General features: G+C 29.0%; 1 protein-coding gene across 5 annotated transcripts in view; it reads left to right on the top strand.

Annotated features, from left to right (window-relative positions):
• Grd (GABA-gated ion channel) overlaps positions 1 to 12,435 on the top strand; it is a 38,411-nt gene that overhangs the window by 25,236 nt on the left and 740 nt on the right. For all 5 annotated transcript variants that reach the window (XM_072902350.1, XM_072902367.1, XM_072902359.1 and 2 more), the window contains 4 exons: positions 8,454 to 8,536; positions 9,226 to 9,366; positions 10,545 to 10,697; positions 11,774 to 12,012. In XM_072902350.1, the coding sequence (XP_072758451.1) occupies positions 8,454 to 8,536; positions 9,226 to 9,366; positions 10,545 to 10,697; positions 11,774 to 12,012 (616 nt within the window). The remainder of the gene's footprint in view (positions 1 to 8,453; positions 8,537 to 9,225; positions 9,367 to 10,544; positions 10,698 to 11,773; positions 12,013 to 12,435) is intronic.

The raw sequence follows: 12,435 nt of genomic DNA, 5'->3' as shown, positions 1-12,435 counted from the left end.
AGGGAGGAAAATATCAGTGCCAAAGTTAAGTATCCTGCGTGTTATATATCCCTCCCCTTTATTTACTCCTTCCCCTTTGCCTTCAGCATACCTTTGAGTATGAATTTCGCTAACCCGGGCTAACCGAGCTATTCAACGCCTGGAGGCTTTTTTGACTGAAACCGCTCAAGTCCCCTGGAAATTTCACCAATAAGAAGACATATATAATATAACATGTGTCTCGGGGATGATACTTACATTTAAAATGTTAGTGTTGAAATTGTCTTAAATAGGTTGTTGCCTAACATGTTTCCTTGTAATATTGGTATATAAATTTTCTGAAATTTGTTTTCATTTGTTCCAGATTGATAAGATTTCCAATTAAAAAATTATATATTGCTTTTTGCTCGAATTATCTCTATATTTACTTTTCCTTTCAAAAATATTCAAACTATTTTGATAAAAGATACACGATTCTCTGATATTATCATTCAGTACAATTATTTATTAATTATAATATTTATATATAAATTAGAAAAATTTTAGAAGAGTGATCAAAATAAGCTGAGAATGAAAAAAATAATATTATCTTCAATTTCTCTCGTATGTTTGTCACAATACATTAATGAATCGATAATGTCATAATATTGTTTTAAATACGGACATTATTGAAATAATATGATTATATATTGCATTATACATATACAGCATCGCATATTTTCCAGGAATTTCATAATTATCGAACGTGCCAATCTTTTCGTTCAAATAACTTCCAATAGCACACATTATTGTATTTCCAGTATAAGAAAAATTCTAAAATTATCAAACTGCAATTTTTTTAAGTTAGGAATATAATGTCATAATGTTATATTTACAATTATCAATTCTTGCATATATGAAGAGATATGCGGATATATTTCTTAAGTGAATTTTTATGAACTTCTACTCAACCTTTGAAGAAAATTATTATTTGGTAAATGTTAAATATAAAATGAGAAACATCTGCGGATATAATTACACGGAAACCGTCGAAGAGAGCAGGTCACTTTTCTACAATCGCTGTCTCATCTCGAGCGTTTTTTAAAAAAGAAGGTCTTATACCTTTCTCTGACCGACCGGATCCATTCGTACTAGAAAACGCCGTGATCACGTCCGTGGTGTTATTTACTCGACACTTTATTAGCTGCCACTGCCTTTTATCCGCCATTGAGACTCATCTAAACCAACGAGAGAGAGAGAGAGAGAGAGAGAACTCACTAGGTTCACTGATTTCAACAATTTCGAGATCCGTAAATTGATTTTGGTCGAGTCGATATAAAATTTACAAATACAATTTTTTGTTAAACTCTATGTCATTTACATATTATTATAATTTAAATTATATGTTTAGATTATACAGTAGATAAATATATGGTTTACTACAATTAATTATAATATATTGTAATATATAATATACTATGATTAGTTTATTGATATAAAAATTTATTACTATATAATTTATTTAGTAGTGATAAGCGTGTACGCGTTATACATATAAAGGGAAAACAAGAGTTCTTTGAATTAGATTTTTATAAATTATTATTATTTAAACTTAAATTAAGCAGAGAAAACATTTTTTCCATCGAGTAGTTTTGCATTAATTTCACATAATTATATATCAACAATAAATAATCACGCATTTTTTTTTTGGCTATATATCTATATTTGCTAGTAGCAAGGTTAAGATTAAATCGAAGCAATCATGTTGATTTTATCTTTTTTTTATTCCACATTCTTTGCACAAAACATAGTTGGAAAAAAAGAATAAATTTCCGTCTCACGCGCAACACACACTTTTAAATGCCAAAGTTAATCAAGTTTCAGGTTTTAGCAATGGAAAATTAAGAATTCTGCACCGTGACTACCAGTGTTGTTGTGGAAAATCAAGTGCAATTGTGAGATTTGCATCTAAATTAATGCCGCAGCAAACGGCCATCTATTTTATGAAATTTTGCGATTAATGTGCGACCTTATGTAATATCAGACTGATCCAGAATTTCTCATTTCAAAATACATATTTTTTTCTTTTTCCGGACCAACTGCTTTTCAAACTTTTCATGCAGAATTGTAATTCTTAATTACACTTTTTAAATAATACAAGAGGGAGAATAATATGAATAATATGAATGTATAATATAAATCGATATATGAGTCTCACAGAACTCATAAATTCACTTTCTATAAATTTTTAAATTTTAATAGATATATTTTATAGATATATTTTTATAGATGATATATGACATTTGACATCCAAAAGTAAACATAAGAAAAACTCAAAACAGCTAAAAATTTGAGATAGAAGACGGAGTGTCGAATGGTAATATTATACACAATAGAGAGATTTGTTCTTCTTAATTCATGTTCAAAACAGCTTTCGAGAATTCGGCTTTACTGCACCAATAGTGACACGAGATTGCGCCGCTAATCAGTGCTAATCAAGTTCTCGACCCCATCATCAACATAGCGGAAGCACAAGAGCAAGCGAATATGAGAGCACACCGCGTACTAATAACAGTAATAACCGGTGAAGTAAATATAGGTGGAAAGAGAAAACGGAAACTATGATCGAGAAAGGTAGATTGCTGTATTGAAAAGCGCATCAAGAACGAGCCACGATGCACGCATGGACGAAAGGACGATGTTGAAGCAATCCGTTACATTTCCAAAAGAGAGAAAGGGAGAGAGATAGGTCAATTTCGTGGGAATATGTCAAGCATAAAGTGTACACTATGATGTGTAGAGAATATATATATATATATATGGTGTAGAGAAAATATATATAGATATATATATTTCCTTTCCTTTCTGTCTTTCTCTCTCTCTTTCAGCCGATTGGTAGACTTCCTCTTGGATCCGTTGAATTTTGTCAGCCAGACTTGTCTGACGTAGCAAACGATGGAAGAAGCGTTTACAAGAACTTTTTAGACATACAGTACATGGTAGAGCGACCACGTGAACATTCGTGACATGAAAAAACTAAACTAAACTTGTAGAGTTAAAGCCTGTCATGCTATTTATAGACATTATTTTCATTGGACAATTAATTTAAAATTTAAATGATATAAAAAAAAATTCTTATATAATAAATCTTTTGATATATCTATTTTTGTATTAGTTACGATTGCGTCGATAATTTATACACGCTTTTCTTTACATCGTCGTCGAGTACGGATGCATATTAATTGCGAAAATTTATTCGTGAAACGAGATAAAAAGATTAAATTAATAGAAAAAATATTTTTTTTAATATTTATGCTGACGTTCTCGGGAACTGCGTCCGTTAGGATAATCATCAACATATCGATAAAATCTCTTATTTGCATAAAAATAATATGCTTAATTAGCATAACGCACATATTCTGAGTTTTTAATATCATATCATACACACACGCCTTTCATCCAAACGAAATTTAAAATCGGAGATATTTTCATCGAAGGACATCGAAAATGGCGAGATGAAAATTACAACAATTTAGCTCCTTAAGGGCTAATGTCATGTCACGTTTATATATTACGTAAAAGTAATTTATTTTGTACAAATAAACAATAGAATTTAAATACTTTTATACAAATTTAAGACACAAGAAAAGATATAAAAATAAAAAATTATTTCCTAACTCTTGTATTTTATCCACGTCTTGAATTAATCTAGTTGAAAAAAGTCTTTAGAAATTCCTGAATAAGTTACATAAAGTGCAAGTGTTCACATATTAAATTCAAATTTTTTCCTCTTTTTTTTTTTTTTTAAAGCCAAGATCTAAAAACTATAATGTCTTAAGTTTTATGCATTAAACTCTAGTAGAGTGTTACGTCAGTATGATCATATTTATAATGCTTTCCTGGGAACGTCTGCAATTGAATAACACTTTCGTCGAAATATTCAATCAACTCACGCGCTAAATCGAGCAATCTATTTTTAAAACTTCCTATACCGTATTATTTTCGACTCGCCATATATGTGCACAGTACATATTTCTACGTTTGGTAATTCACTGTAAAATCCACGCCTATCATAGAATCTGTTACGGATTAAGGCTGGAACTTTGCTTTAATCACTGAGCCTGAAGCCAGACATCATTCAGAATGCCGCTCCTGATGAGATCAAAAGAGTCCGCGTTCAATACGATAGAAAAGGCATGCACTTCTTCCGTAAATTCCTGCTTGAATCGCGAGAAATTTTCCAAAAGCATGGTTTTCTCTTTCTCTTATTTTTCTCGACGACGTTTTCGGATTAGCTTTTCTCATTTGTATTATGCAAAAATGATACCTTTCCAAGAGAGATTAAAGCGACAAATTATATAAAATTTGTATCAGCATAATCGACATTTTATGATTGTAATATTTTCTCGGATCACATTCACTTATACTATGTTAAAGTATATTATTTGTTGGAATTGTAAAATTGGCATTGATTTGTTGTATTGTATGCAGTCACATGCTAGACAGCATGCAATATTATAAAATATATACGAAATGTTTATAATAATTATTTAAATATTTTATAAATGTTTATTAAAATATTTCATAAATATTTTTGTAATTTTGAATAAATCATAAAGATTTATTATAGATATCTCAACAAATATTTATTTTTGGTAAATATGGTAAGTGCTCCTCCAGCAAAAACTCAATTTTTTATAGCAATCAACAAAACTATTATATAAATAAAATATATAAAAATTTTTAGAGCGCAAGTGTCTAAAAAGTTTTGAAAAGTTATTAACAAGAAAAGTTGCATAAATAAAATATAGATTTATTTAACATTGTATAGATGGATCGCTTAATTTTTACATGTTTTCAACATTGTTTTTCATAATCATTAATTTAAGTTTTTGAAATGTACAGAAAAAAAACTTAACATTTCGGCCTTCTGAACAAATAACTGTGATGCTTTTTACTTGTGTTGTAGAGTTCATGAAAATTTCAGCGTTTTTTCGTTAACTTTTATTGATTTAAAAAATTGATAAAAAAAAATAAAAGTGCAATTTTTACTTGATTTTTAAGTAACAAATACACTTTAAAAATGGAAAATGATTGAAAAACCGATAGGAGTATTTTAAAGTGCTAACTTTTCGCTTTAAATTGCTTTTTTAATAATTATTGTACGATCATTTTTTCACTAGTTATAAGCGTTCAAAGTCAATAGCTCGATTTAGCTTTAATAATAAATATCTCGGCGAAAAAGAATCATAGAACATTCGTCAAAAAAGAAATTAAAGCTAAAACACTGCTCTTTAATGCCCAATTAACGAAATCGTGCTAGAATTTTTTTTTAATTCAGTATTCTTGGACAAAGTTTTAAAAAATTTGTTCAATCGACGGACATCGCTTGCTTACAATATAATTTTGTAATGAATAGAAAGAATTAAAATTCATTTAAAGATTCTAAAACTAGAAATTTCAAGCTTTGAAATGCTTTTTTATTGATCTTATTCCGATTATTTTTAAGGAAGTTGCAACTACTTGAAAATTGGCCTTTTTCATATGGAATAAAGTGGTTCTTTAATTTTTTTGTGTAATGTATATAGAAAGTTATTTATTGATTATTATTCATCAGATGGATATGAAAAGTTGATAGAAAAAAACATGAATGCGGTCTCAATGGTCTGGAAAAACACGTCGAAACAAAAACTCTGCTATATTAACTGGGCATATGTTCTTCTTTCTGTTCATATGTGGTAACTGAGAACGCATATCACGTCAGGTTCGCTCAATATTTTGCGTATGATATCTGGTTTCGGGATCCACAAAGTTTTCATTGTGATTTAGCATGTACTTTTCAATATATATATGCTGGGAAAGAATGTTTATGTAGGAGGGGAATGGGATTTTGTTATAAAAAAAAATAACAAAACTTGAGGGTGTGGAAACTATCAAGGCTGACAGTACTGTGTGGAATATTACACATATACATTCGTTTTACTATTAAATGTATATTACGTCAAAAAATAACATGTTCTATTTAGTACATTTTTTTTGGTTAATAACATTTTAATAAAGACTTGCGCCCTCCTAAAAACTTTCATATATTTCATTTTTATAATAATTTTGTTTATTGCTACAAGAAAATTGAGTTTTCGCTGGAGTATTTATACATATTTACTGTAATATTTCAAAAAAAGTAAATAGTAAAAATATTTATCATACTGTGCTGTCTGGACTGATAAGCTGTCGCTTTCCTTTGTTTTAATCTATTCGTCATATTCTTTAACTTTTTTATTTATACATTTTGAAACTTAAAAAAAAAATTTGCTAATGTAAGTGTCGAAAATATGTCGCCATTGCGACCTTTAAAATCGTCGTAAATTATTTATTTTTTGGGCCGTTTAACTTCGCCGCTCGGTTAATTCTTTTCTCGTATTCCTACAGCCTCTTTTCCTTCTTTTAATCTTATCGCATTTGTCCTATCTTACGCTTCTCCCACCGCGCTCATTGTTATTCATGAGACAGAGGAAACTTGTCATTATAAAAGAATAAAACCTTTTTGTTTCTTCTCACCAAAGTTTTTGAAGAAAGAATAAAAAAGAAAGAGAACCAAATATATTTATTGTAATGAATTACACGTGAAAAAAACAATCACATTTCTATGTTTTATATGTTCTACATTAGTTTTTAGAAAGAATATGATATTCTTTAAATTTATATATATATACTATATATATATATATATATATATATATATATATATATATATATAATATAAACATAAATATGCTTAATATATAAATTAAATATTTAATATATTTTATTTTAAGATGGCATAGCAAGCAAAGCATATTTCTTTGAAAACAGCGAAATTATTTCGGACGAAACAATATTTTCTTTTAATGTCAAATGAGTGACACGTGTTGTCAAAACATTCAATAAGCGCACATACAGATTTCGTCCGTCTTGACGTCGAATATAATCGGAAATTTAAAATACGTAGCCGCAACACTTGCTCGTATTTTATACATTCGTAACCCAACTTCTAGTGTCCCAATAATCGAAATTCTTTCTTCGATGATTGCCCTAACGGTTTTCCTGCCGGATCCGGCTTTACCAAGGATAAAAAGCAGTCGCGACACACTGAAACCGAAAATCGTCCGAGGCAAATTGCCCAAGTTCTATCTTCGGGCATAAAATGTGGCCAATCTCGAAGCATATCGTCGAGATACGTGAGAAAAATATATACATATTTTTTGACGAAGACTTGAAGGCTTATTTTGTGTAAAATGAAAATTCTCTCTTTTTATGTTATAACAATCATTATTTATTAGTCTTTTGGCGCTTTCATTGTTTATATTCTAGAAATTTTCGCAATCTATATTCTAAATTATAGAAGCGGATATAATTATTTTCCCGACATAATACATAATACATAAACTTTCTCTTTTTTAGTTTCTTAAAGATGCAAAGTAAAGAGAAATATTCATTTGTATATATCTCAATAATCTTTAAAATTATTATAAATATGCTTAATTGTAATTTAGGTCTTGACATTTAATATCCTTTTCGCCCTATTATGATTGTATATTAAAAAAAGACCATTTAATTATTTTAAATCTGTTTATATAATTACTTCTCAACATTACTTGTACGTGCATACACACATACACAATTATTTTTTTCTGTTAAAATCTCTTAAGCGATTTTAATTGCAATATTTATGTATGCCAACTGTGTTATTAATGTGTATGTTTCAAGTAATCCGACGTTATAGATTACTCGAAATATTGATAATGTTTATGCATATTCATAAATGCGTACATTGAACAAAAAAACTTGACCTTATCAAATTTATTTTTGTAACAAACAGATTTGTAAAAATCACGAAAAACTTAAATGATTCGAATATTCACGGTCACATATTTACTATAATAAAGTCCTTGGAGATTGACGGAATATAAGGAAAGTAATCGCGATGCATATGCATATGCGATGAGATGCAGGAAAGCTGTGCAGGAAACTATGCCTCCTACAAATTGAGCGATCGAACGAGCGGTAGAGTGCTAGGGGTGATGGATCCGATTAGCCACGGATCGTCTTATCCTTCGGTTCTAACTTCCTCGACGGAGTTAAACCGGGCACAGTGCAATAACTCGATCAAACTCGAATAGATTTACACTATTATTATTATATGCGTTTACATTTGAGAAAAATATTATATATTATTATTATATATTATATTTTGGCGATTTCGCAAATGATATTGCATGATGAAAAGCAAGGACTTTCTAAATTCTTTTCATTCAGCATGCAATGCGTCTCAGAATTATCGGTCATTATTGAATACTGCAATTATTAACGATCAATCTAGGAAGATCTATCAATATCGACAGTTTTTGAATTAAAAACGATTAAAATTGTGTGTGTGTGTGTGTGTGTGTTACATATGTTAAAATTTAATATATATGTTGAAATTCTGCTTTGTTGAACTATTTGTATTGTCTCAGACTTACCATCAAAGCGGGATGTCCGATGAATCTCGAGGATTTTCCGATGGATACACAGAGATGTCCGTTGCAATTCGGCAGCTGTAAGTTTAGTAAAGATTTATTTGTTCCGTGACCTTTGAAGATGTCATTCTCTTTTTCGTTTTTCCTTGGCTCTGCGACATATGTATTTCTGTCGATCCACTGTAAGATCCCAACGACAAGGTAACGGGAGTCAAACTTATTCGTCTCTCGAGTAATTTGTAATCTTATAAAAATTGTAGTGTAATTTATTGCACTATCAATTTAACGCATTTCGTTGAAACACAGGGGATTACAAATTTAGAAATATATTAATAGGTATATATTTGCATTGATATACATATACATATGTATATGTATATAAATATATATATATATGTGTATGCATATATATAATAAAATAACATATCAAATATATAAGTTTACATATTTAATCAAATATATGAAAGAACTAATAAAAGCAGCACTAAAGAGTGCTCGTATTGGCCTTTAATTAATTGCCTTTAAATCTTTTGAATGTAACGAGCTTTTTTACTTATTTATTTATTTACAAATATTTATGTTTATAAAGATTAGTTTACTTTAATTATTGTCATGTTTAATGTGTTATTTATATTGTTTACTGTATTTTCGATTATTATTAATATTTAATTGGTCAGAAGAATCAAACGCAGACAGATTTCGATTGTCAATTATATTGTTAGATCGACACGTTAATCCTTTTGGCAGCGCGAAATTAATACATTTATAGTTGGCTACACGACACGCGACGTAATCTACAAGTGGAACAGCGCGAGACAGGTCGCTATAGCGGAGGACATGAAGCTGTCGCAATTTGATCTGGTCGCCAATCCGACCGCAAATCATTCCACTGCACCGGGATTCTCGCATGGTGAGTGAAACCTGGTCATAAGAAAATCTGGTTTAGCGATGTTTCTCTTCTCGTAGAAATCGAGAAAAAACAGAAAATTATTCAATCGAAAAACAATCACGGAACATTCTTAGAACGAAAAATAAAAAATTACAAAATCGATAAACCTTTAATATACGCAAGATGAGCAAATAGTTCATACAAATCGAAGCAACTTAATCCTTACTCCGTACTGTGACTTTTCGGACCTTAAATAAAGACTAAATAATAAATTGGAAAAATTATTTATTTAAATATATTGTTGCAAATATATGAAATAAAATACTTGAAAGAATTGATAAAACTGTTAGAAATTGTAGGGATAAAAAAATGAACACTAGTACGGAGTAAGGGTTAATAAAGAGAGCTTGAAGAGCCACAAACTGGAATTTCTATAGAAAATTCGGTCGAGAGGAAAAAGTATTCCATGCATCTCTTGCATTATGTCAAATATCGAGGACGACGAAAGGAACACGTTCAGGTGACACGGAGGATGAGAAAAAGTAGCGTCGAAAGTCAGCGTGTAATCGACTAATTGCAGCCTTCTCTTAAAGATGATTCTCGTCTTTTCTCTTTCTCTCTCTCTCTTCCTTTGTCTCTTGAGCTTTAGAAGGCAAGCATTCTAGAAGATTCGGCTACAAATTTTAATTGGATTATTATCGATTAAGTGGCAAACAGCCGATTTAGCCTTTGCTGCTTTCTGATTCGATTGTGCACTTATCGAGGAAATCCGCTTAAAGTCTTCAAATTTTGATGCGGATATAAAGAAATTCATATAATAATTTTGAAGAACAAATGTCATTATATTATAATAATAATAAATTGTATAAAGCAATAATTATATTTAGATATGACCTTATTGAGCTAATAAAAATTATATTTTAGATACAGAAAGAGAGAGATAGAAAAAGAAATTATATATGAATATTGTACAAATATGTTTCCAAATTACTGTAAATGTACATGTGTTTGTGTTGATTCGTTAGAGTTTTTAATGATTCATCTACAAAATTAAATACATAATAATATTATTTAAACGTGAACCACTTTGCAACTGCATTTAAATTTCTTGATCTTATTTTTGCTGATTAAAAAGTAATTATTTAAAAAAATTTTAATTTAGTCACATTATTCTCAGTCATAATTAAAATACATTTCAGCGGACTGTTCGATGCTTCTGGTATACTTCCACTTACAAAGGCACATGGGTAACTTTCTAATACAAGTATACGGTCCTTGTGTTCTGCTAGTCGTCCTGTCTTGGGTTTCCTTCTGGTTAAACAGAGAAGCCACTGCCGATCGAGTGTCGTTGGGTGAGAGAAGCTACTCATTTTGACATTAATAATTTAAGCGTTCTTTGAGACGTTGTAACATGTGCCCCTTGAACGTCACTTTGGTGTATATTCATGAGAGAAATGTGTACCGTAAATGATTATAGTGCGGTACGAAACAAATGCATCAAAAGGAATTTACATTAACCACAAGCGAGAGAGCGTGCAAACCGCATAATTTAATATGCAACGCTTTCTCAACGTGCCGTAAATGCGCTAATAATTTCTGGCATCGTTAAGCTTGTAGCTTTCCTACGTCGAATGTCAAAAATGGAATACATAGTTCCTTAAACTTATGCCATTATAAATCGGATGTATAATAAATATTGTATCTTAAAAAATTCTCGAAAGCTCTGAATTATAATATATTCTCTCAGCTCATAGTATTTATAAAATATTTATAAATATTATTAAAATACTTATAAAATATATATAAAATACTTATAATAATTTGAATATATTCAAAATATTTTATAAATATTGTTGTAATCTCTTAGATTCAACAGATTACAAAGATTTATCGTAACTATGCCAATATTTGAGAAATATTTACAAATTATTACTACAAATATTTAGTTTTTTATTTAAACATTATATAAAATAATTTATCTATATTTTAATAATATATCGAATAGAGGTTTTATGATTTTTTCTCTTATAATGTATATAAAATAAAATTTAAAAAAAAAATATATATATATATATTTAAAAAAATAATATTTATGAATAGTTGTCAGAAATATTGTGCTATTTGAATTCTACTAATGCGAAATCGATTAAATGCCATTTTTCTTTCTTCTTAATTATTGTATATCTTATTTATTATATTTCTCGAGAATGTTACAACTCAAAGATTTTACAAATTAATAAATTAGAAGAGGATAATAGTGATAGAAAAAACTCTGCAACCTAAATTGCTCCGAAAAGAAGATACAATTAGAAGCATATTTATATAATCAAAAAATTATTTTTTTCATTACTCATACTTAAACTCGAACAAATTTGACTCTTAAGATTTATAATTTCGTTTGATTGTCCTTCGTTATATCTTGTTTCAGGCATAACTACCGTGCTGACAATGACATTCTTAGGACTCGAAGCAAGAACCGATCTCCCAAAGGTTCCTTACCCAACTGCCCTGGATTTCTTTGTCTTTCTATCATTTGCATTTATCTTTGCTACTATAATACAATTCGCGGTCGTACACTACTTCACTAAATACGGATCGGGCGAATGCTATTTCAGTTCTGATCTAAGTGACACCGAAAGTTCAAGCGGGGAAGAAGACGTAGGAAAAGTAAGTAAAGAATCAACTAGTAAAAAAAAATACATAACAAGCAAGAAATTGTTGATTTTTACATTTTTTAAATTTCTCTTTGTTTCTCAACATATCAATCCGGATAGTTTTACAAGAATCAAAAAATATTCTAGTGTTGATATATAATTGATATAATTATGTTATATAATTTATAATTATGTTGATATACAATTATATATGTATATGTATATACATATACATATATATATATATATACATATATATATATATATATATATACATATAATAATATACACTATTAATATATAATATATTAATATAATATATTGATATATATTAATAATTAATATTTAATGCATAAAATATAGTATTATACAATATAATATATATATATATGTATAGAATATTCTTTTATTTGACACATTTCTCTCAAGTAATTTA

This window comes from Anoplolepis gracilipes, chromosome 1 (assembly GCF_047496725.1).
Source record: "Anoplolepis gracilipes chromosome 1, ASM4749672v1, whole genome shotgun sequence".
NCBI lineage: Eukaryota > Metazoa > Arthropoda > Insecta > Hymenoptera > Formicidae > Anoplolepis > Anoplolepis gracilipes.
The sequence above is the reverse complement of the archived record's forward strand: the minus strand, read 5'-3'. Positions and strand labels throughout refer to the sequence as shown.